The sequence below is a fragment of the Zingiber officinale genome, chromosome 7A (genome assembly GCF_018446385.1).
Source record: "Zingiber officinale cultivar Zhangliang chromosome 7A, Zo_v1.1, whole genome shotgun sequence".
Classification (NCBI taxonomy): domain Eukaryota; kingdom Viridiplantae; phylum Streptophyta; class Magnoliopsida; order Zingiberales; family Zingiberaceae; genus Zingiber; species Zingiber officinale.
Window position 1 is genome coordinate 1,094,306 of NC_055998.1, and position 24,261 is coordinate 1,118,566.

At 37.6% G+C, this 24,261-nt stretch overlaps 2 protein-coding genes across 3 annotated transcripts; one reads left to right on the forward strand and one right to left on the reverse strand.

The window, feature by feature from the left end:
• Positions 1 to 3,793: 3,793 nt before the first annotated feature.
• On the reverse strand, positions 3,794 to 6,626 carry LOC122000676 (transcription repressor OFP1-like). Of its 2 annotated transcripts, XM_042555092.1 has the most exons (2): positions 4,681 to 6,626; positions 3,794 to 4,293 (listed from the first exon to the last, which is right to left on the reverse strand). In XM_042555092.1, exons 1-2 carry the CDS (start codon positions 5,476 to 5,478, stop codon positions 4,285 to 4,287), a joined length of 807 nt encoding a protein of 268 aa, XP_042411026.1. In that variant the 5' UTR covers positions 5,479 to 6,626; the 3' UTR covers positions 3,794 to 4,284. The 2 variants fall into 2 exon arrangements, with proteins under 2 accessions (XP_042411026.1, XP_042411025.1); XM_042555091.1 differs by lacking the exon at positions 3,794 to 4,293 and having other exon boundaries at positions 4,566 to 6,625.
• Positions 6,627 to 7,067: 441 nt separating this feature from the next.
• Positions 7,068 to 22,751, forward strand: LOC122000675 (regulatory-associated protein of TOR 1-like). Its single transcript, XM_042555090.1, has 23 exons — positions 7,068 to 7,702; positions 9,291 to 9,393; positions 10,155 to 10,237; positions 10,316 to 10,474; positions 10,561 to 10,677; positions 10,777 to 10,937; positions 12,660 to 12,814; positions 12,892 to 13,036; positions 13,135 to 13,213; positions 13,353 to 13,454; positions 13,806 to 13,889; positions 13,987 to 14,097; positions 14,260 to 14,613; positions 14,689 to 14,878; positions 15,085 to 15,675; positions 15,832 to 16,161; positions 16,290 to 16,413; positions 19,680 to 19,804; positions 19,893 to 20,038; positions 20,134 to 20,235; positions 21,174 to 21,259; positions 21,818 to 21,902; positions 22,031 to 22,751. The coding sequence occupies exons 1-23, from the start codon at positions 7,403 to 7,405 to the stop codon at positions 22,367 to 22,369; spliced, it is 4,071 nt and encodes a 1,356-aa protein (XP_042411024.1). The 5' UTR covers positions 7,068 to 7,402; the 3' UTR covers positions 22,370 to 22,751.
• The last annotated feature ends 1,510 nt before the right edge of the window (positions 22,752 to 24,261 follow it).

Here is a 24,261-nt window from a genome sequence, read left to right on the forward strand (position 1 = left end):
TATCTCTAGGTTTCATGAGCAATCACTTAGAGTTTTGTTCAACTCATAATGTATATGTAAAATCCTAAATATGAATCTAGAGATATTAGAATTTCATGAAACAAGTTTCTATGATTCGTATTGTTCTTCTGATAATAAAAATAATCTCATCCATAATTTTGAACCAATCAATTTAGAGTGATAATTTTTTATTTTTAGAAGACCTAATTTGTGTTACAAAAAATACCACATTCAATTAATTGGGTTAAAATTATATATGAGATCATTTTCATAATCAAGAAAATAATACAAACCCATATGAACTTGTTTCATAAAATTTTATTATCTTTAGGTTCATATTTAGACCTTCTATATTTTTTTATTTTATTTAAATTTAGGACGAATCCTACTATTTTTTATTTTATTTCATTTGAATTTAGGAAGAATCTAGGATTCATCCTAGATTCAAATAAAATAAAAAAAATAGAAGGCCTAAATATGGAATTAGAGATATTAGAATTTCATGAAACAAGTTACTATATGTTCGTATTATTCTCCTGATCATAAAAATGGCTGCATCCCTAATTTTGATATAGTAAATTGAGTGTGGTAATTTTTTATTTATATAAGACCTCATTTGTGTTAAAAAATATAACCACACCAAATTGATTGGGTCAAAATTATGGATGAGGTCGTTTTCATGATCAGGAGAATAATACAAACCTATAGAAACTGTTGGAACCCCAAGGTTGTTTTGGTGTGATCAACAAGTTAAGTTAGGTCCTGCGTTGTTTTCTAACCTTGTGTCTAAGTGCGCAGGAGTTTAGGAACACAGGTAGTCGAGCGGAAGACGCAGCTAGCGAGAAGGACGGCAGTCCGAGGGACGAGGTGCTGCGGAAGAGTACACCGGCGGACGAGAAGGAAGCGCGCGGTGGTTCCAAGGGACGAAAGCCGGAGCGGAAGATTGGTCGGGGAGCAAGAGACGCAGCTAGCGAGAAGGTCGACGACCTAGGGACGAAGACTGCGGATGAGTACGCTGGCGGACGAGAAGGAAACACGCGGCAATTCCGAGGGACGAGAAGCCGGAGGGAAGCCCGCTTGAGAAGACCGGAAGTTGGGTTTGAGTGAACCCTTTTCCGGATGGCAGAGATCACCCAAGTAAGCAGATCCGGAGCGGAAGACCCGGACCGAGGCGGGACTAAAACGGAGCAGAGGTCCCGGACGCAAAAGTCAACCAGAGTTGACTTTTTGCTCCGGGGCGCCCGGAGCAGTCCGGGGCGCCCGAAACGTGAAGTTTGACCAGAACGCGTCTTTCGCGTTCTGGACGTTGGGGGATAAAGTTTTATCCCCCCAGGGAGCCCGAAACCTTTCCAGGCGCCCCGACCAAGACTATAAATATAGCCTTGGTCCAGAAGCTGTAAATCAACTGAGAACTCAAGCATTCATTCTACACTTGTACGCTTTTCTGTTTTAAGCTTCTATTGTGCGCTTCATTACTGTAAAAGGCTTCTCCGCCTAAAGGAGATACTAGTGCTACGCTTTCTTGGATTAACAACCTTCCCGGTTGTAACCAAGTAAATCTCGGTGTGCCTTTTACTTTTCTGCTTTTATTTATTTCTCTTATTTTACAAGTGTTAGTTTAAGAGTTCGAGAAGGGTGTTTGCGTTTTGATTTTTGCAGGGCTATCCAACCCCCCTTCTAGCCGGCCCAACGGTCCTACAGAAACTTGTTTCGTAAACTCCCGATATCTCTAGATCCATATTTAAGCCTTATCATATGGGACGAATCCAGGATTCATCTCAGATTCAAATAAAATATTTTTTTTTGACAAAATAGAATGCCTCAATAATCAATATGGACCTAGAGATATCGAAATTTCATGAAATAAGTTCTTATGAGTTTGTATTATTCTCCTGATCATAAAAACAACCTCATCTATAATTTTGACACAATAAATTGAGTACAATAATTTTTATTTGTATAAGACCTAATTTGTGTTAAAAAATTACCACATTCAATTTATTGGGTCAAAATTATGGATGAGGTCATTTTTATGATCAAGAGAGCAATACAAACCTATAAAAACTTGTTTCTTGAAATTTTGATATTTCTATGTCCATACTTATGGCTGAGGTCATTTTCATGATCAGAAGAATAATACGAACCAATAGAATTTTTTTTTTTATGAAATTCTGATATCTCTAAATCCATATTTAGGCTTTATATGTTTTTAATTTTTTTATTTGATTTGAATCTAGGACAAATCCAAGAAATAAATTTCTATGGATTCGTATTATTATCCTAATCATGAAAATGACTTCATCCATAATTTTGATCTAATAAATTGAGTGTGATAATTTTTTATTTGTATAAGACCTAATTTGTGTTTAAAAAAACTACCACACTCAATTTATTGGGTCAAAATTATGGATGAGGTCACTTTCTTGATCAGGAGAATAATACGAACTCATAGAATTTTTTTTTTCTTAAAATTTTGATATCTCTATGTCCATATTTAGTCATTCTAAAATTTTTAATTTTTTTTTCCAACATGGGATGAATCCTGTATTTGTCACAAATTTTAGGACGAATCCTTCACTCGTCCTAAATTTTGGGACAAACTTCGTTTAAATTTTTAATGAAAATATTTTGTTGTAGATATCATTGCCAATTTTGGTCGATTTTTGTTTTTGTCGCTAAAGTTGTTGTGATTTTGGGATGAAAAATATTCGTCCCAGATTTTCGTTCCTAAATTATTATTTTCGTAGTGCTTGGACAAATTTTACTTTGATCGATTTGACATTCGACACACGTAAATCGTACTCATATACAAGTCAATTTAATTCAATACAATACAGATCCTAGATTTATAGCTTGTACACCCATATATGAGAGAAAGTATCTCCCCATTCATTTATTCACTTCATCATATATAATAATATAAACTAATAATAATGTCACGAGACTGACCTAAATCTATAGATAAAGAAATCTCTTTCTATTTGTTTTTCATTCCCATGTTTTTCATTCACTTTTTTTAGGGTTCAATGAACAGAGATGAAAAGAGAGAAACTAGGGAAAAAGGAAGCGGGATTTGTGATTGGGTTCATTTTAGCCGCACTACAAGGAATACCTAACGCACGCATGGATTCATGTTCACGTAATTCCCTTACTTGGAACGACGCTGAAAAAGTGAGCAAAAAAAGCTGGACTAGCTGCGAAAGTGACACACTGCACTGCACTGCACTGCAATTAGATTGACCCACAAAATGTATAGTAAGGCAGATTTCTGGAGTTATCATCTATAAAGGTAGTGCATTTTACTTTGCTTTTTTAAGTTTCTTTTCAGTAATGCATTTTCTCTTTGTCTGTGTGGAAAGTACTCGTAGATCGGTGAATTTTATCTCTCTTTTTTCTTCTTACCTTACTAGCAGAGATTCAGAAAAGGTTGAAACAATTTTAAGGTCTGTGAATATTATGAGTCGAAAGAAGTTTTTTATTGGTCTTAAAAGAAGTTAGTTTTTTAATAACAAAACATACCAAAATGTTTCTGGAAAATGGTCATCAAAAGCATTCGTCTACTATTCAATCTCAAACGTACCTGAACACACTATTCGAGGCATTCAAAAAGGTTTATCTTTAGCTATCAAAATGGTTGCAAAAGATAGGAATTTAATTCAACAAAACAGAGATATCTGCCCCTTTCGAGAAGAACTCGAAAATAGATGCTTATTTGAGAAATGTGTCGAACATGAATCAGGCATAGGAACATATCAGACGGAAGAAACATGAAAAAGCTCAAAACCAGTAAATTAGTTGCCCACCATGAATAGGTTCCTTCGCCGGGAAGAAGAGAGTTTATACATTTGCATGTTTCTTTTGGAAGTCCGTGTCTCTGATATGATGCGTCAAATCCCAACATTACTCCAAACCAGTGTCTCTGCTGTGCAGATAATATTAAGGCTTAGGTGATAGGTCCTTTATGTAGTCCAGATTAAATATTTCAGATTCACTCGATGTCTCGACAGCTTCAGAAAACTGCAGGTTGTATTAGATACCATGAAGAGGATCTCTGTACCTTTTACGTTTCACTGAAACCTTCTGCCAGCATCATGGTTCATGAAACGCTGCCGTGTCCAGAAACTGCATTCGATTGTTATGGAAAAAGAAACTTTAATTGCAGACTTAAAAACATGCACACCCATTAACGTGCAGAGTTCCATTGTGCAGTCCCCTCCTTGCAAGATTTAGTTAGATTTGAGCCAGAATTTGGCCAGCTATCACTTTCAGAAACTGTCCTCCTTCTTAGGTTGCCTGTTCATTAAGCAGTGGTAACAAGGAACGTCAGTGGATTTATTTCCCTCGGTGTTCTTCTATGAAAAGAGGGCATTTATTTATTTTTAATTATACTGTCGACTCTTGCCTCTTCTACTATCTGTCACATATACGGGACCATTAGAATGAGCAAATTGAAGCTCTTTTCTTGGTGTTGTAAAAGATTTTGTTGTCACCATCATTAATAAGTGATAGTGATACTCGTTAGTTTTTTTTTACGGAAGCTTTCTGAATAAATTTAAGAGTCATATCGTTGAAGACTACATAATCTCCTATAAATTTCAGGAACGGATTCGATCTACAACTCTCGTGATCATAGAGATTAGTACGTAATTAATTGAGATCGAACCAAATTTGCTTGAACACCTTGACGATGAGATCGTGGTACTCGTCGGAGTTGAGCGACAGATAGCAAGCGAGGAGCTCCTCCAAGTCCTTGGAAGCGCGGATGTTGTGTTCCACGATCATCTCCATCATGGAGTCCCGGAAGTCCCTCTGCGGGTCCGACGACGTCTTCACCACCGCCAAGGCACTCTCCGGCAGCGCCTTCTTCTGCCTCCGCGCTGCTCTGCTCCGGTGGGCCAGCCTCGGGGAGTTGGCGCGCACCCGTAGCCGGCGGGACGACGACAACGACGGTCGCCTCTGTTCCTGCGTCTCGTCAGACCCCACAGAATACGTGCCGCCTTGCAGTACCGGCTTCGTCGCGACCGGCCGGAGATTGAGCTCGACGGAGTCTCCGGCGCCCAAGTCGATGATGATGTCGGTGGCAGAGGAGATGACTCTGCAACAGCACGGGTCGGACTCGCCGCCAGCGAAGTCGGAGCCCTCGCGCGGCGTCTCCGGCGGTGCTAATTCGGCGGCGGCGGAGGCGACCAGCCGCGGCCGCGCGGCGGGGGGCTTCTTCCTGCTTCCTCTCTTGGACTTCCGCGGCTGCTCCTCGAAACGGTCGGCCAGGGCTTTGCTTTTGGTGGGGGAGAATGAGAACCTCTCCGCCTCGGCTCTGCTGGAGTAGTACAAGGAGGCTCTACCCGGGAGGAGCTTAGCCGGCGGCGGCGGCGGAGGCGCCTGCTTCTTGCTCCTATTTGCTATGTGACTCATGTCCTTGAGCTTGTAGAACCAAGCATTGGGCATCATGTCAGACAGCCGAAATCTATAGTTCCCCATCAATGTAATCTCCCACTATCTAGCTCAAGAACACATCCTTTTTGGAGGCGGAGGAGGAGATAAATAAGGGAGAAGAACAGGAGCAGGGGAGTCTGGGGAAGGAACTAGACTTTTGAGACGAAGCTTTTGCACGCACGCAGTGCAGTGTGTGGGGGTCACCGTCCGTCGTGTCCTGTGAAGAGATAAACGAATGCGTGCAAACTAAAATAAAGGCCAACGCAGCTACGCAACAAGGGAGAAAGAGCGAGAGTGATGGGATGAATTGTTTATTGGGCAGATAAAGACGAGAGTATTCTATTACTAGAAATGGTCGCGTTCCCAGGATGGACCAACCAGGGTCCTCTCTAGTTGTTTCCATGGCGAGCCTGATCGATAGTCAGGTACGCGAAAGGCTGTTGAAGTTTTGACTCCGACGCCTGTATTCATTACGTGCAACTGGATGCTCCGACGCCCGTCTTCAACGAGCATTTCACTACGTGGCAATGAGTTGCATCGCGTTGCGTCTTCCACATCATTCAACCTGTCCTTTCGTTGGATCCTCCTTCGTTCCCATGCACACTGCTGCTGATTAATTTTGTCTGCCACTTGGACGATGCCACCGCTACCTGCTGCTTTATGATCGTCGTTACTTTTATCTGTCGGCGTATTGGTTAATTAAGACATTTTGCCCGATTCATGTCCGTGTCTTCGTAATACAACTCGAATTGGTCTTCTAGCAAGTCAGTTGGGCCTCCAACGGCCTGCACGAGCCGAGAGCGAACAAACTCGATTTTAACTACGAGACAGAGGACTGAGCAAATAGAAGGCGTACCAATCTGATTGGGCGAGGGAAAAATACAAGGATCATCATGAAAGCCTTCCCATTAGAGCATCCGAGGATCCGAATCTAGACCAGTCCCCCACGCTATGCCAGGCCAGGTCGACACTACTTTCCCTTGGCTAACTGACAAGTGATCCGACTACAATGTTGTTTTCACCTGTTCCGTGACGTACTCAGGTCGCCTGCTGCTTTCCTTTTGTTCCCTCTCGACCGTGTCGAGTGGAGCTGAGTCAATCGAGCACTCCGTCGGCTCAGATCGAACGAACGAACGAACTTGAGTTCGATCGACGCCGATTTGGCGGCGATTTCCATGTGTGGATTTGAGGGTAGCACGCTGGAGAAAAGAGCCAGGAAGGGGGGACCGAAGCTTACCGATCGCCTGTCGGAATCCAGTTATTGCTCGTTGGACACATGCGATTTGCTGAGCTGGCGAGCAACTCCACTCGCAACTTCCGCCCTCGCCTCATGACATGAAGTGCGAGCCAACCGTTCATCCAATCGCCCATCATCGCCCCCACTCTCGCATCGGGCGGACGTCGGCGTTCCATCGCCTGGCTTAGGCGAATGGACGGGTGGGATGGTCGTGGGTATTTTGGGAAGGCAAGGATTACAGCTAAAAGGCAAAAAAAGGCAGGAATGGTTCAGACGGATGCAGAGCGCGGTGGGCGGCTTAATATATATTTTTTAATTTATTCACTTTTTGAAGTTTCCTTTTATAACTAGTTTATTATTATTTTTGTTAGCTCGAAGAAATAGCTAGCTGCAATTAGTTGTTGTTTTTTTTTTTTACCATTTTTCTTTTGTTTTTCTGCTGGTTCACCTCTCTTTCCTCTTGCTATTTCGCCCGCCTCCACGACCTCGCGAGGGGAAAAAACCTAGACCTAGGGTTTGCGTCCGCCACCGCAGCGAGCGTCGAGGACAGAGCTGGATTGCTTCTCCTTTCTCCTCCGGATCTCCATGCGCCGCTGGGACAGCGGCTTCGTCGATTAGGCTGAGCGTCGGATCTCCGTCGATCGGAGAGGGGGGAAGAGCCGGCGCCGTCGTCGAGTAGGGCTTCCGCTTCCGTGATGATGGCGGCGGCCGGGCTGGGGGACCGTTGACTGGATGGCATTGGGAGATCTGATGGCATCCAGGTTGTCTGTGTCGTCGCCGTCCGTTTCGAATCATCTGGATGAGTTCTCTGGCCGGGAGGATGGGGGAGCGCCCGTGGGAGAGAGGGAACAGGAGGCGGTGCATGCGACTGAGAGCAACTTGCCGGTGACGGCAGCTGCGGGAGCCACCAGCATGGCGTACTTGCCTCAGACAGTCGTGCTCTCAGAATTCCGGCATGAGGGTTTTGAGGATTGCGCCGAGGTGGGGCCTTCAGATAGTGGGTTGGTGTCGAAGTGGCGGCCCAAGGACCGGGTAATGTGTTTCTGTATTCTTTCCCGTCAGTTGCTTGGAAATGTTACTCCGCGGCGAAACGATGTGCCTAATTCTATTTGATGGCTCATGAGGTTTTAGTTTTCCTGAGAAAAAACACTAGTTTTTAGTGTGACTGGAACAGAGAGAGCAAGATTTGCGCTGGAAAGATAAATGATGAATGCAAACTCACTGTTTTATTTTCTTACTAGGAATTTAAATTGTTATTTGACCGAAGTCAATTATAAATTATGTAAGATTGTCGATTATTTGTTAGTTTTAAATTTCTTGGGAAATCTTCTGCCTGTTTATGCTTCAACTCTCATTTTGTTGCTGAGGGAATAGTTTGAATTTGCAGCGAACATGAATGGTGCGGCAAGTCATTTGCTATTGAGTTGTAATTTTGTATATTTGACAATGTCAGTGTTAAGCTACCAAGTTATCCTTGATTCAGTATTCTTTCACTTAAAAAACCAGTTATAGTATTACTCACTTGATTATAAGATTAAAATCAAATTTTCTTCTTCAATTTTGGATTATGGTGTAAATTGCTTATCAACTAATTGTATTATGAAAACACCATGGTTGACCTTTGTTGCAAATATTATTACAAATATATAATCCACTTTTGAATTAGAAGATACAATTATAATTATGCTTATGTATGTTCTTAACTGAGTCAATTATCTTGATGGTGGATTAGGTAATAAAGTTTGTCAACTGGAAGGATTCATAGATGTTGAAATTGTATAAAAAAAACCATTAGAAGACAAGTTGAAATTACAAAGTAGAGTAGCCATTTTTTTGATGGATATGATTTCTTGTATTATACTAGTATTTTTCTGCAATTTATTCCATTTAGGTCTAAGTGAATCTGTTATAGTATATTGTCTGTTTCAATGGACTTTGTGCATAAATATGTTGAAGTCTACATTAAATGATTCAGCATATCATTTCATCTACTTGATTTAGGTTGCCATTAGTACTGATCAGACACTCCATAAATTAAGTTCCATTACCTTCTTGCTGCCTTCATTCAGCCATCAAACAAGAATAGGTTAGACGATGAACATGATTATTGGCATCATTAGTTTTTAGAACTAGTAAATGGATTTTGACTGCAAATCTTACAATACCCAATTGGATGCCAAATTCGTGAATTAGCTAGCTACATGTCAAATTTTAGTAGAGATGATGACTATGAAATAGATTTCCCAATTCATGGTGTCACATTATGTAAAAATAGTTCCTCTGTTCTTAAACTTTGTTGGAGACCTTATGGCTCTCCTTTTGGGAAACAATGGTGTTCTTGGGTATAAATTATCCAAGATTCAAATTTCAAATTAAGCTGATAGCAAGGAAAAAAAATGCATGGATAACAAAATATGCACTTTAAATGCTAATTATTTATGAGTAAAATGGTTGTGTTTATCTGTGACTTTTCTTCATTATATTCTGGATTTTTTGTTCATTATACTTCTCACGATGTATTTTATTGGTATTGTTGATAAAGGGCATTATTGTTCCTGTCTCTATATTTTTTAATTTGAATGTCTTCGTATATATTAATTTTATGAGTTTCGTAATGCAGCTTAAGACAGGATGCGTGGCACTCGTGTTATGTTTAAATATTGGTGTTGACCCGCCTGATGTTATTAAAATATCTCCTTGTGCCCGGATGGAGTGTTGGATAGGTGAATTGGGACTCTACCTTTGTTATTTTTTGTCGATTACATTGAGTTTAGTTTATTGTAATATTTTGAAGTCATTGGCTATACTGAGAGGTGGATAGTTTATGAAGTATATTTCCCATGCCTGTGTGATATGAATGTTTTATTTTTTAAAATCTGCTTTACAAGAATAACTTAGAATGAGAATCACGTTTTCCCTAGATGGTCTGAGATTGACTTTACAGGTGTTTCATGCTTTCCTCTTCTTATGAGTTGATAATTAGGGAACAGGGAACAGAAACAAAAAGGTTAAATTCATTATATTCATTGCTAAATCACCAAACTATTGCATATCTTCTACCAAATTGTTTCAATTTCTATATGTGCATTTTTCTAGGTTAGTCTACTCAATTTCTTATAGTGAACTTGTAATTTTAAATGAGATGCACTATTATACAGAATGGAATTAGAGTCCCATTTTGTATGGAGGGCTGCAAGTTTTTTGTAAACACCAAATTAGTGGTCTGCTGGTGCTTGTTCTAGTCAGGCTGCATTCTTTTGCTTGACTTTAGAACTTTTTTACATGATTTAGTTTACTGTGTGTTAAAGTCAGATGAAAAGACCAGTTAAATTCTTAGTACTAGAAGAGCTGATACAACTATTTCAGTGCTACTGATCGTTGTATCAACTTGTCTAATACTAAGAATTTAACTGGTCTTTTCATCTGATTTCAGATTGCTGTTTGATGTTTGAACTTGAAATTTACTTTTTTTTGTTGCTAACAGATCCACATTCTATGGCTGCTCCAAAAGCTCTTGAAACAATTGGAAGGGCATTGCATGCTCAATATGAGCGCTGGCAACCTCGGGTATTGCAATATTTAACTTCTAAATGCTTTATCTATTAGCTTCATTCAATATTATTATAATCTTTAACTGTGCAACAGGCTCGTTATAAGCTCCAACTTGATCCCACTGTGGAGGAAGTGAAGAAGCTTTGTAATACTTGCCGGAAATATGCCAGGGCGGAAAGGGTTCTATTCCATTATAATGGGCACGGAGTGCCTAAGCCTACAGCAAATGGAGAAATTTGGGTCTTCAACAAGGTTTTTCTGTGGTTATAATATGACCCTTTAATATTTGAGAGTGTTGTTTGGCATGGTAATTGTTTATAATTTTCCATTCTTAGCAGAGCTACACACAATATATTCCATTACCAATCAATGAGCTTGACTCGTGGCTTAAGACACCTTCGATCTATGTGTTCGACTGTTCTGCAGCAGGGATGATTGTCAAAGCCTTTCTAGAGGTTTATATCTTACCCAACAGATAGTATACATTTGATTATTATATTGACAAATGATTTGCTAATAGCTATGATGCATTTACATCTTGTATGTTCTCATAGCGCCAAGATTGGAACACTTCTGGTTCTTCTGGTTCCTCATCAAAGGATTTTATTTTGCTTGCTGCTTGTGAAGCCCATGAGACGCTTCCACAGAGTGTTGAATTTCCTGCTGATGTGTTCACATCCTGCCTCACTACACCTATTAAAATGGCATTGCGTTGGTCAGTTATCTTGAGACTTTGTGCTTCACTTGTTTTTCTTGGGAATTCATTTGCTCATGAATTTTATACTCTGTAGATATCATTGTTCAATTATTGGTGCAGATAGTCTGTTAAATTAATGCTAGCAATAGCAATGTTGTATTCATTCAATTGTCATTTGAGCAATCTGCTGACTGCATCAAAGTACTCAATAGTGGATATTTCATTTATGTTTGCAACAGTAGTCTGGAAAATAAGGTTTAGATAGAACTGAATTCACTTTTGTCTTACATTAGGATAGACACATTGCCCTTGAAGTAGAATTTAGGCATTAAGCAGATTGTGCAACTTAGCTTCAAAAAGGATAATAGTGGTTGAATTTTAAATCTTTACTGAGATATCAATTTCCATTTGAATAATCTGCTAACTACATCAGGTTGTGCAACTTGGCTTCAAAAGGGGTAATGGTGGTTGAATTTTAAATCTTTACTGAGTATTCTTGTTTATTTTTTATTGGGTTTATCTTTATCCTATTGAACAGTTGGGGTTTCATAAATCTTGTTTGATGTAGGTAAGAAATTCATTGAATTATTGTGGCCTTCTATTGGAATCAATGTGTTGATCTTGTACTGATTGGATTGGCAGTGACCCGGTTTTGGAATGTTTTATCTATAATCTCACATTGTTTATTTTACTACAAAATATTTTTTTTTATTAGTTTGATATTTAATTTTTCACAAGATTTCTGCCAGAAAAAGCTTAATCTTGACAGAGATTTAGGGTGAATGGTTGATATGAGGTGTTGGAAGGGAATATAGGAGGTTTGATGAGTCTTAACCAGATGAAAGGCTTCCTTGGGTAAAATTGTTGGGTTCATTCTTTATCTTTACCTACCAGTATCAGAGCCTGTATTAGACTTAGATGTGACGCAGCCAGTGCTCACTTATACATCTCTATCTCCATGCAATTGCATTATCACACTGGGTTTATGTCCTTTCTTATGGCTGAGATGAGTTGAACAAATCGAGATCCCACTCCTCACCCGTGGATGTGGTGGTTAAATCTTATAATTACTGTGCCCATTAGGCAATTGCAACTGTAGCACTGTACTGGCTTAGGAAGAGTTGCAGCCCCTGCAATTCGAATGAGATTAGCAATCACTTTTATGGGAAACTACATGAAAAGACGTGCAAGTTACTCTAATTGTTGACAAATTTGGCTACTTGACTTTTTTGACTCTGCCAAGCAGCAGCTTAAATAACTGATCAATATACAAAGTGATAAATTCATAGGACCAGGTAAAGTGGTAAAGAACTAAACATGTTCTAATAGTAATGCCATATTTCTATTGAGTCTTCATTAGGTCATTTTGAATTGCACATTAGTTTGCCTTCTTGCTAGCATGCTACATCTCAGAAATGGATTTTTTTTAATCTTATTGAATTATTTTCAGTTAATGACATCATCTTGGCGTACACATGAATGGACTTGCACTTTCATAGATAGTTCTTGGATTGTTTGTAATATATATCATATAGATTTTCTAAAAATTCCAATTGTTACACTTTTATTTCTATATGAGTTTATTTATTGTATAGGTTAAAGAGCCCAATTTTATCCTATATCTTGTTACCTGGGTCTAATGAAGGGTTGAAGAATCTTGCATCTATATTTATATTTGCAACTTCTGGAAAGTCTTTAGGACTTTGAATTCATTAAAATTTCACAATCCTTGTCATTCAGGTTTTGCTCTCGATCTTTGCTTCGTGATTCACTCAACTACTCTCTTATCGATCAAATTCCTGGGCGTCAAAATGACCGAAAGACACTTCTAGGGGAGCTGAATTGGATTTTTACTGCTGTCACTGACACAATTGCATGGAATGTCCTTCCCCATGGTATTAGAAATATTGTAATTTTTAGGTTTTCTTGAAGGTGAATGGATTGTACAATAGGGTTAAATTCATCTGTGCAGATCTTTTCCAAAGACTATTTAGGCAAGATCTGTTAGTTGCAAGTCTCTTTCGCAATTTCTTACTTGCTGAGCGAATTATGAGAGCTGCCAACTGCTCTCCTGTTTCATATCCATTGTTGCCGCCAACTCATCAGCATCATATGTGGTAGGTAGTTGGTGATTGTCCTGGCTTTTTCCTTCTCTCTTTTGTATGAATGAGACCTATTGTGCTCCTATACTTAGCATATGTGTTATTTATTTCAGGGATGCATGGGACATGGCTGCTGAAATTTGCTTGTCTAAACTTCCACAGTTGATTGCGGATCCTAATGCTGATTTCCAGGTACCCTTCTTTCAGTATAGATTTACATTCTTTAGGTTTTATGCGGTTGTTAGTAGATTGCTGGCATACTTTATTTAATTTTCATTTTTATGTCATGTCTAGAGTCTCTTCACTGATATTTTTTACATGTCTAAATCAGTCAAGCCCATTCTTCACCGAGCAACTCACAGCTTTTGAGGTGTGGCTAGACCATGGTTCCGAACACAAGAAACCACCAGAGCAGCTACCAATAGTTCTTCAGGTGAGCACTTGGACATAGTGGTAATGCTCCAACACCCTTAGTCTAGTGCCTTCTATGTTGAAGTATCCTTCTGCTGTGCCATTAAAATTTCCTAATTCAGGGAATGGTTCAACAGTGAAGTGAACCATCAAATATATTAGTAGATGGCTACATCCATAGAGCCTTTGCCATCTAGACTATCTTCATAGAGCCTACCAATAGTTTCACACAAAATTAATCATCTGAGCATTAATCGTAGAGGAGTTTCTTGCCCCCTATTTTATCGTACTTTCACTTATATTGTAGGTGATAACCCAAAAATTTGATATATTACAATACAGTAGAAACTTACACCTACCCAATTCTTTTCAGGTTTTACTAAGCCAGTCTCATCGATTCCGGGCATTGGTTCTCTTAGGAAGATTCCTTGATATGGGACCTTGGGCTGTTGATCTGGTCGGTGAATGCTGTTTGTTGACTTTGTTCTTTTTTAATTCTCATGACTGATAGCGATGAATTTGTTTAAATTGGTTCTTACTGATTTTTTTTACAGGCCTTATCTGTTGGCATCTTTCCTTATGTCCTAAAGCTTTTACAAACCACTGCTACTGAATTGCGACAAATACTGGTGTTCATTTGGACCAAAATTCTTGCCCTTGATAAGGTATATGGTTATAAGTAGTGTGTTTTTTTTTTGGTATGTGCGTGTGAAATTATTTTGTAGAATAGAGCAAAGGCATCCACAGTTTGTTGTTTCAAATTTATGGATATGCCAGCTTCTGGATAATAACTAATTTGTCGCTTACATTGTTTGCTGTGAGATTAGTCTTGTCAGGTAGATCTGGTAAAAGATGGCGGGCACACATATTTTATCAGGTTTCTTGATAGCATGGATGCCTATCCTGAGCAGCGAGCAATGGCTGCTTTTGTCTTGGCAGTTGTAGTGGACGGACATCGGCGGGGACAAGAAGCATGCATTGAAGCAAATTTGATAAATGTGTGCCTGAAGCATTTACAAATTGCTAATCCAAGTGATGGGCAAACTGAGCCTTTACTTCTTCAATGGCTTTGTCTATGTCTGGGAAAGCTATGGGAAGATTTTCCAGAAGCACAAGTCATAGGTTTGCAAGCTGATGCACCAACAATAATTTTACCTTTATTATTGGAGCCACAACCTGAGGTAGAATTTCTACACCTTTGTAGTCTATATTTTACTTGGAAAATTCAATTTTCTAGTCCAACATTTGTTTGGCAGGTTAGAGCTTCTGCTGCTTTTGCTTTGGGAACCCTTATTGATGTTGCATCTGTCTCATTTGGTGATGGACATGGCGTTGATGAGGACTTTGATGATGACGAAAAGATAAAAGCTGAGCTGAATATCATTAAAAACCTTCTACAACTTGCTGTGGATGGAAGTCCTTTGGTGCGGGCTGAGGTTGCTGTAGGTATGTGCAAACTATTAAAGCTTTATGGATTTACACATCAAAATGTCATTCACTTCTTGAGGCTTTTCTTTGCTGTGCTTTTTGTTGAGATTTCTACCTTATCACTATGGGATAGATTGTTCTCTTTTTATTGGATTCTCAAGTTTCTGCTCTTAATTTGATTTCACAACTCATATGTTATTAACTAAGGCTCAAATGTTTTACAGCTCTTGCCCGCTTTGCCTTTTCTTACAACAAACCTCTCAAGTCAACTGCTGTTGAAAATTGGAAGCCTCTGACCTCTCAGCCTTCTCTTGCCAGCATAAATCATCTTAACAACTATACACCCAGCCAATTTGTGCAGGTGGGAAGCTCAATCTCACATATTGGTCCTGTATTAAGAGGAAATAGTGAGAGTAACACTGCTGGTAGAGAAGGAAGGATATCCTCAAGTAGCCCCATTGCATCAGTTGGCATAATGCATGGTTCTCCACTCTCTGATGATTCTTCTCATCATTCTGATTCTGGTATACTGACCAAAGAAATTGGTAGTAATGGGGTCATTAATTGCTCTAGAGCAAGACCTTTTGACAATGCTTTATGTTCTCAGTTTACTATGGCTTTGTTTAATATGACAAAGGATCCTTCTCCTCGTGTTGCAAACCTTGCCCGAAGAGCACTTTCCATAATTGGTATTGAACTAGTGGTCACAAAAGCTCCAAGGTTAGGCATAAACCATGGCGATTCTTCTGTTCCATCTCACACTTCTAATCTTCCAGGATTGGCGCGCTCATCTTCGTGGTTTGACTTGAATGCTGGTACCCATCTGTTTTTGTTTTTGTTTTTGATATGTAAAACTTTAAAATTTTCTGCTGTACATAAACTTTCTGGATTTTATATTATTATTTTAAGTTATGAAAATTTGATTTTTTTTGCTTCTCGATTTTTAAATATATAGATATTAATTAATGCAGGTCACATATCTGTGGCATTCCGGACGCCTCCTGTTAGTCCTCCTCGTCAAAATTATATGGCAGGACTTCGCCGAGTATGCTCTCTCGAGTTCAGGCCACATCAACTGAATTCTCCAGATACTGGATTAGCTGATCCACTTCTAGGAGCTGCTGGATCTTCTGGTGGTTCTGAGCGTAGTTTACTTCCACAATCAACTATCTACAATTGGAGTTGTGGCCATTTTTCTAGACCACTTCTCGCTGGAGCTGATGACAATGAAGAAACTATTTCTAGAAGGGAAGAAAGAGAGAGGATTGCTTTAGATCGCATAGTTAAATGCCAACATTCTTGTCAGTATTCTGATAGTTATTATGGCACAAAATTTTTATTTGTATTGCACCCGTTTTCATAATATGACTTGCGTTGGTTATTTTTTCCATCTGTGTGAAATTGACTTGGACACTGTATGTTGTTCCAGCTAATGTCAAACTTGCCAATCAAATTGCTAGCTGGGACACTAAGTTTGAAACAGGCATGAAAGCTTCACTGCTCTTGCCTTTTTCTCCAATTGTAGTTGCTGCTGATGAGAATGAACAGATCAGGTAACACATTTAATGAACTCACATTTTTACTATGTTTTCTTTCATATTAATATCAAAATTAGTTTTTGAACTTCCATGTACTACATGAAAATATTCATCTTATGGAACTTGCTTTCTAGAATAGTTACCTTTTGTTGTTCTTTGAATTTTTATTTTGTTAGTCATAGCTTATATTATAAGATACTTATTGACACTCTCTAGTCCTGTTATCATTTGCACCATTCATGAAATATTTGAGATCCTAAAATTCCAATGGCATTGTCTTGATTCATTTTGTCAACTATATTGGTATTCTTAGATTGAAAGATTTCATTTGACATCATTCTTATCATCATTCTCATCTTTAAACAATGTCATCCAACTAATTTAAGTTGACACATGAATCTTTCCCCAATTGAGCTCTACTTTGTTGATTGGATATATTTTTTGGTAGACTCGATGAGCAATTGCATAATTCTTTTTCCCCATTGAAGATGATAAGCTTGCAAAGCTAATTCTGGTGAAATTTCTTGGTTAAACCAGTAGTCCAAATGCCCAACTGATTAATGCACACAACATCTATGATAATTGAATATGAATAAATTGATTTAACTACATATGGTTGACTCTTTAGAGTGGTTCAATTGAGCAGGTTTTATTATCTGTAGGTTTGGATGGTCTGAAGTGAGGTGCTTATCTGATGAAAAGGCATTTTTGTTGGTACTTGATGTTTACGAAGTTTTCTGTCTAGACTATCCTAACATTGTTGTCAACATTTTACATATAAGAAGTGGGTGAATATTGGAGAAATCTTTTCTTTCATCCAATGGCTTAAATCTAGGTTAAATCTTAATTAAAGTTCCTAGATACTATGCTATTTTGAACAAAGTCAACTCTTGGCGGAGAAACCTAAGAATCAGAACCTGATGGTTATAATTTATAGATTCAACTATGCTCAGTGTTTACGTTCACCAACAGGTGATTGATCACACCCAAAAATTTAAGTAGAACAACAATAAGTAGGTTTCCTACTTGTGTATTGCTACACACAAGGTTTAAAATATCGTGCCGTGTAGCCCGGTAAGGGCGAAATATTTCGTTTCGCTTGCTGACTGAAACTGGAACTTTTGACCTCGCTGTCGTCGCAGAGGCCTCGCGATGGTTTCACGGCTGCCTTGGAGGCCACGTGCCGGCCTCGCAGCCACCTCGGAGGCCACTTGCTGGCCTTGCAACCACCGCGGAGATCACGTGTGGGCCTCACGATCGCCATGGAGACCACGCGCGGGTTTCGCGATCGTCGTGAGGCCACAAGCAAGCCTCGCGACCGTGGCAGATGCCACGCAGAACACGGCATGGAGTAGGACAAAGAAAGCAAAGCAGTAAACTTATCTTTTAATTAAAAAAACATAAGTTAATAATTTCAATAAACTCTTAGCTATAGTTGGGATAATTTAAATATTCTTAATTAAACTCTAATAAAACTATCTCATTAATTATATATATATATATATATATATATATATATATATATATATATATATATATATATATATATTAAAAATTTTATTTTTATTTTGTAAATATTTAGATTAATTTCTTAATTTTAGTTTATATTTTATATTAAAAAAATATCGAAATCATATCGGCACGATATGGTACCGAATATGTATTATTCCGGTACAGGAACGAGACCTCGATGTAAACCTTAGCTATAGTAATCTTGACCTATGATCGAACCACTATTGAGCTTCAACAATAATCATTTCTTTTTTTCTTTCTGATTATAGAATCTCAATGGCCATCTTTGAACATGTCCATACCACTTAATGACTTAGTCCAATTACTCACATTTTGTAATTTGTTGGAGCTATTGTTTTCTTGTAACCCAACACTTATATGGAACTTTGAAATCAAGGTTTAAAATCTCGACCCACGCCGAGGTTTCGATCCCAGATCGGAACGATACAGTTTCGGTATCGTGCCATGCCGATGCGGTTTCGGTATTTTTTTATTTAAATTTGAAATAATCTTCTAATTATAATAATTCAACTATCTTAATTTAGAATGTTCAGAGGTGTACAAGCTTATAAGTGTTTTATTAGAAATTATAAATTAGATAGACCTTTATTAAAATTCTTAAATAAAGGACATATAATGTTTCCTAAGCAGATTAGTAGAGACATTCTAAGATAAAAATATATTTTTCATATATTCAGGAAATAAGAATTCTAAAAAGTAAAAAAGCTAAATATTTTAATATTCATGGATCTAAATTTTAAATTGATTCTATATTTTTTCTATAATAAATATATAAATTAATAAAAAAATGCTATGTTATGTATAATAATTTTATAAATTAACTATTTCTTTATTTAAATTAATTATTATTTTAAATAATATATATTTAAAATGATAGAAAATCAGAATATTAATTAAATAGTAAAACAGAAAAAAATATAAAATAATAAAAAATATCAGAATATTAATCTGATTTATTTGATTTTTTTTTAGAATTTTAAAATAAAATTTAAATTAGTAAAATTAATTTTCAGAATATTAATTAACAAAATTTATTATTTTTTAATTTTAAATATATTTATATTTTATTGGGATAATTTAATTAGGTTTTATAAAAGCCTCTTTGAAATATCACACTTAGGAAATGTTTGAATTAAATCAAAATAATTAATTTTTAACAGTAAAAGCACGATCTTCGCGGCATGCTGCTCCGGCAGCGTCCGAGAGTGGCGAGGGACTCCTCCGGCGCCGTCGGAAGAGTCCTGCTATTCCTCTGGTTGCGCCGGTCGCGATGGAATCACGACACGCCTTCTGCTGCGTGACAACAAGCGCACGCAATTGTCGACGACGAGCGTGCGTGACGACGAGCGCGAGCGATTGTCACGTGCATGATTCTTCTGTCTCGTGCACGCGATAACATCATGACGAAATTGTCACTGGATTGGTGCTGGTTTCGGTGAGCGGGCGGAACGGTAAGTTTCGTCCGTTCCGCTCGGCACAGAATGAAATTCTCAACCTTGCTTGAAATATCTATTCTATATCTCTACAGGATGGATTCATCTTTTTAATAGTCATAGCATTAATTTTTGCAATTTGAATCAACAAGTTAAATGAATTATTTATGTGACATTTTTAAAGCTTGTGCTGTGATATTTCCTCTGGTAAAATGTTCAATAAGGTTTCATCCTGAATGTAAGATATTAATTGCCTGAAATAACTGTGGGTATCGTGCTTATAATTGCTCAATCTTAAAATTGAAATATTTTCAGGGTATGGAATTATGAAGAAGCTACTACTTTGAACAGTTTTGATAATCATGAATCATCTGATAGAGGGATATCCAAGCTCTCCCTTGTAAATGAACTTGATGACAGCTTGCTTCTAGTTGCTTCAAGTAAGCCACCTTATTAATCACCTACTGTTTTACAGGAGAGCCTTTTTTGAACTAAAATATTCTGGTTTTGCATACTCGTGTACTATAGGTGATGGAAATGTTCGCTTTTGGAAAAATTTCACGGAACGAGGGAAACAAAAACTTGTATCAGCATTCTCTTCACTTCAAGGTCATCGGAATGCAGCTCGTGGCACAGCTGCTGTTGTTGATTGGCAGCAACAGTCTGGTTATTTGGTACTACAATTTCCACTCTTGTTCCACCTTATGGGTTCCCTTTGTATTTTATCATGTATGTGATTTTGATGCAATTCTTTCCGTCTTAATTTTAGTATGCTTCTGGAGGCACATCATCTGTCCTGCTTTGGGATCTGGACAAAGAGCAGCTAGTTAGCTCCATCCCATCATCATCTGACAGTTGCATATCAGCTTTGGTGAGAGCTGGTTTGCTTATTCTTTTCTTCAGTATGTAGAAGAGTGATTCAGAAGGCTACTTCTCCATAGGCATTTGCGGCTAGTTATTCTTAATTTCCATCCAATTTAAGAACCACTAAATATGTCTTTTTTGTATGTTCAATTCTTCATCAGATGTGCTTCAGACGCCTATTATATTCCTGATTTCTTTGCTTACAGGAACTCAACCAAAGATTAAGTTGAGATGACATCTCAACCTTAATCCTAGAGGAATAGTTTCTGTACTCCCTAACATTTTGATCTACCATACAAACTATACTATAAGATGCTTTATGGGTTAATATTTATTTTCTTAGCATCTTATGCTAGACTCTTCTGCTTTGCAAGATATGTTAGATTTCTTCCTCATTATTTGGTCTAAAGATCACCCATTTAATTAAAAGCTTTCGTAAAGCACCAGATTCACTTTGGCAACATTATCTGTTTTTTTGTTGTTATTTTTGCAAGGTATCATTATTCTGAAATATGTTCTAAAAGATTGGGATGATACATTAGTAATAGTATGGTTGAAATATATTGTGTGAATTATTCAGCTCTAATTGTTTTGGAACTACATATGTGCCTTAATTTTTATTCATGCTTGTTTTCTTTTGGAATTGTTGTATCTTCATTCTTGTGCTGAAATAGAAATGTCTAAAGCTTATTTGAAATTCTCTGTACCTCTGTATTTGTGATCTAGTGCATGAAAAAAAAAAGTAAAGGTGTTAGTATGGTAAAGTATCTGCCTAGTATTTTTCAAATTATCTAAATCTTCATATTTTAGATTTAGCTCTTCCTTATTTGTATATACTTATAACTGTTCTTCTCATGTCTACATCACAGTGTTCTCAGTTTATTACTTTATTTGCTTGGTTTTTTTCTTTAATCTTTATACCAATGGATTCCTTCACTCTTGCAGTCTGCTTCTCAAGTTCAGGGTGGTCAATTTGCAGCTGGCTTTGTTGATGGTACTATCAGGATATACGACATTCGTACTCCTGAAATGTGAGAATGATTTACTTGATTTACACTGACTTAGCTTTGGTGTTTTCCCATATAATATTGTGCACATTTTAGTTGATCCTATTATCTAGAAACAATTTATGCAGAAATTAACAGTTGTGACTGTATCTTAAATTTTGTGGTAATATTCTCCCTGGCCATCATATGGCCCCATCATAGCTTCATTCTACTTGTGGTTACTTAAGTTTCATTTTTTGGTTTAATCTTTAAATTTCTGCCAACTACATGAGAAATGTCCACTATATGCAAATCTGATTGTTGCTTTGTAAAGGTGTCAAACTTGTATATAATATGCAATCATTTATAAAGTTTCATATGTTTGCATGTAACTTGCTTTAAGTCGATATACTAATACAGATAATCTATGTTCCTTGAAACATGCAATGTAGTAATTTCTCAAACATCATATATGCACATGTCTGCCAATGAGTTCATAATATCTGAATTTAAAACCTTTTCTTTCTTCTGGTATTGAATGTTCCTTTTATTTTCATTCTCCACTTGAATATCTTTGTTGAATTTGTACTTCTGATCTTGTAGGCCGGTCTGCACTGCTCAGCCTCACACACAGAAGGTAGAGAAGGTTGTGGGAATTGGTTTTCAGCCTGGACTTGATACAACTAAGGTTAGAAATATAAGGCTAAAAAATCTGGTGGTATTTACATTTTCGACCTACAATTTTTTTAGCTAATATTTGGTGGATATCAGCTATTTTATTTCTTTTCTCGTTTAACTTCATTTATTCAAATGCAGATTGTCAGTGCATCGCTAGCAGGGGATATACAGTTCCTGGATGTTAGAAACCAATCTGAACCATATCTTACCATTGATGCACATAGGGGTTCCCTTGCTGCCTTGGCAATTCATCGGCACGCTCCAATTATTGCAAGTGGTTCTGCTAAGCAAATTGTGAAGGTTTTCAGTCTAAAAGGAGAGCAGCTAAGCATCATCAGATATTACCCTACTTTCATGGCTCAGAGAATAGGTTCTGTTAGCTGTCTCACTTTCCACCCGTACAGAGTACTCCTTGCTATTGGTGCTGCCGATGCCTGTGTATCTATCTATGCAGATGACACTTACCAAACAAGATGACTTGCTTTTGGCAACGTTCAAACCTTCAGACCTGATTAAGGAACATGGAAATTTCAATTTAATAATCAAGGAGATGGTAACTGCATTTGCCCCAGATTGTGACATCAAGCTGCACAATCCTGCTTTGAATGTGAAATTTGTATCTTACAGTGTTCGTTAGCCTCCTCAAAAGAGGGTCACACTTCATCAGAATTCTTGCATCACCGTTGGAGGCTCTCACTAATAATAATATTTAGGTAAAAGTTGTACATAGTCTATTTTATGTTTATGTTTTCTTTTTCTTATTTAATTTTTCTTGATCATTTTCTTGCTTTGTTTTGTTCAAAGTTGTAAAAATTGCACTTTCATATTATAAATTAAGTATTGGCTGCTTTTAGGAAAGTGTTGTGATGTTGGTCACTGAAAATGTTTTTGGCTTCTCATTACTGATTTTGTATGTTTTGATGTCCATAAATTTTGCTTATTCATGCATATGCTTTGATCGATCATTTTAATTACTGAACAAGTACCGAATGGTATCAAAATTCCGTAAGATTGTAATGTCTTTTGGTACCTTGCAGTGATGCAGTAAAGAAGAATTGTTTGAGTCATTTAAGTCTTTGTTTCGTTGTATTTGTTATTTCTGATTGTACTGTTGCAATAATGGTAACAAAAATCATTTTCAATCTTGGCACAACAGCTACTTATAAACCCAGAATGATATTTATTGAGCCAATGAGTGAGATTTCTGTCCACCGGGACCTTCTCTCTCTCTCCTTCCATCCTTGCTTGCGATGTTATCAGTAGTCGTCCGTGATTTACCTTTTTCGTGTTGGCTTTGGGACGGGTTGGCGGGGGCGTTGAGGATGAGCGTATTCGTCTTTTGCCACCAATGTTATCAGTACGAACTCAACAGTCCAAAGGTCCTTATCCAATTTAAGAAATTTCTAAGATTTTTTTTTTTCATGTACATTTATTAGTTTTTATGGTCATTATTATGGCGTAAAGTTGCTGAGTTTACTGGTATGCGGTTAAAGAAGATTTTTTATATTTGTTAGCTCGTATCCTGCTGAGTATTGTTTTAGATCGAGAAAAAACTTATTTATGAAATGGGTCTGGTGCTCTTTTTCAGGCAAGTCTTGTCTCCTGTTTTGGTTTCTTCTCAGAGTTTTCTTATTTTGCACAATGTTGTCACAGAATGTGTCCCTGCAACGCACAGTTTGGAGTCATCGCAAAGTTTAAACTGAGACATTTTGCTTGGTCATACGGGTGGCAATCTAGTTCACACAAAAGAGGTGATACTGAAATTGCTGGCCAAATAATACTAATCATTTTGGCCTCCATTAAAATTGCCTATATAATGCATTTGACCTTCATTGGCTCAATGTTAGGGTTATAGTGCAGTCAAATCTTTTTGTTTTTTTAATTTTATGATTCGAGGTATCCGAGCTTTGCTCGACTAATTCTAGAGGCAGATGGTTTTTTCTTTTTGTTTATCAGATAAATCTAAAACACAATTTCGCTACACTGTTGCTGTACCATATCTGTGAAGGTAAAAGTTATCTTTTTATTGCATTAGTTTGACATGAAGCTTAATAAACCTCTGACGCCATTCCAAAAATCATTAGTAGTTTTATTAGCATTTAGCAGCCCTTTGATCTATATAACTTCTGGCTTAACTGCACAAATTCAGCAACATACAACGTATCTTCGTGGATATTGTAACAGTTCAGGATAGATCAGGTTGTTTCTTTGCCCGAGAATTTCACACTGCTTCTGTAGATATCTTAGGAGGTGCTTGGTAGGCGGTTTCAGATGTTGGAATGAGAATGAAATCTATTTCATTCCTATTCTTGATGTTTGGTAGATGGGAATCGGAATCCAAATATGGATTTGATACCCCTACTTTCATA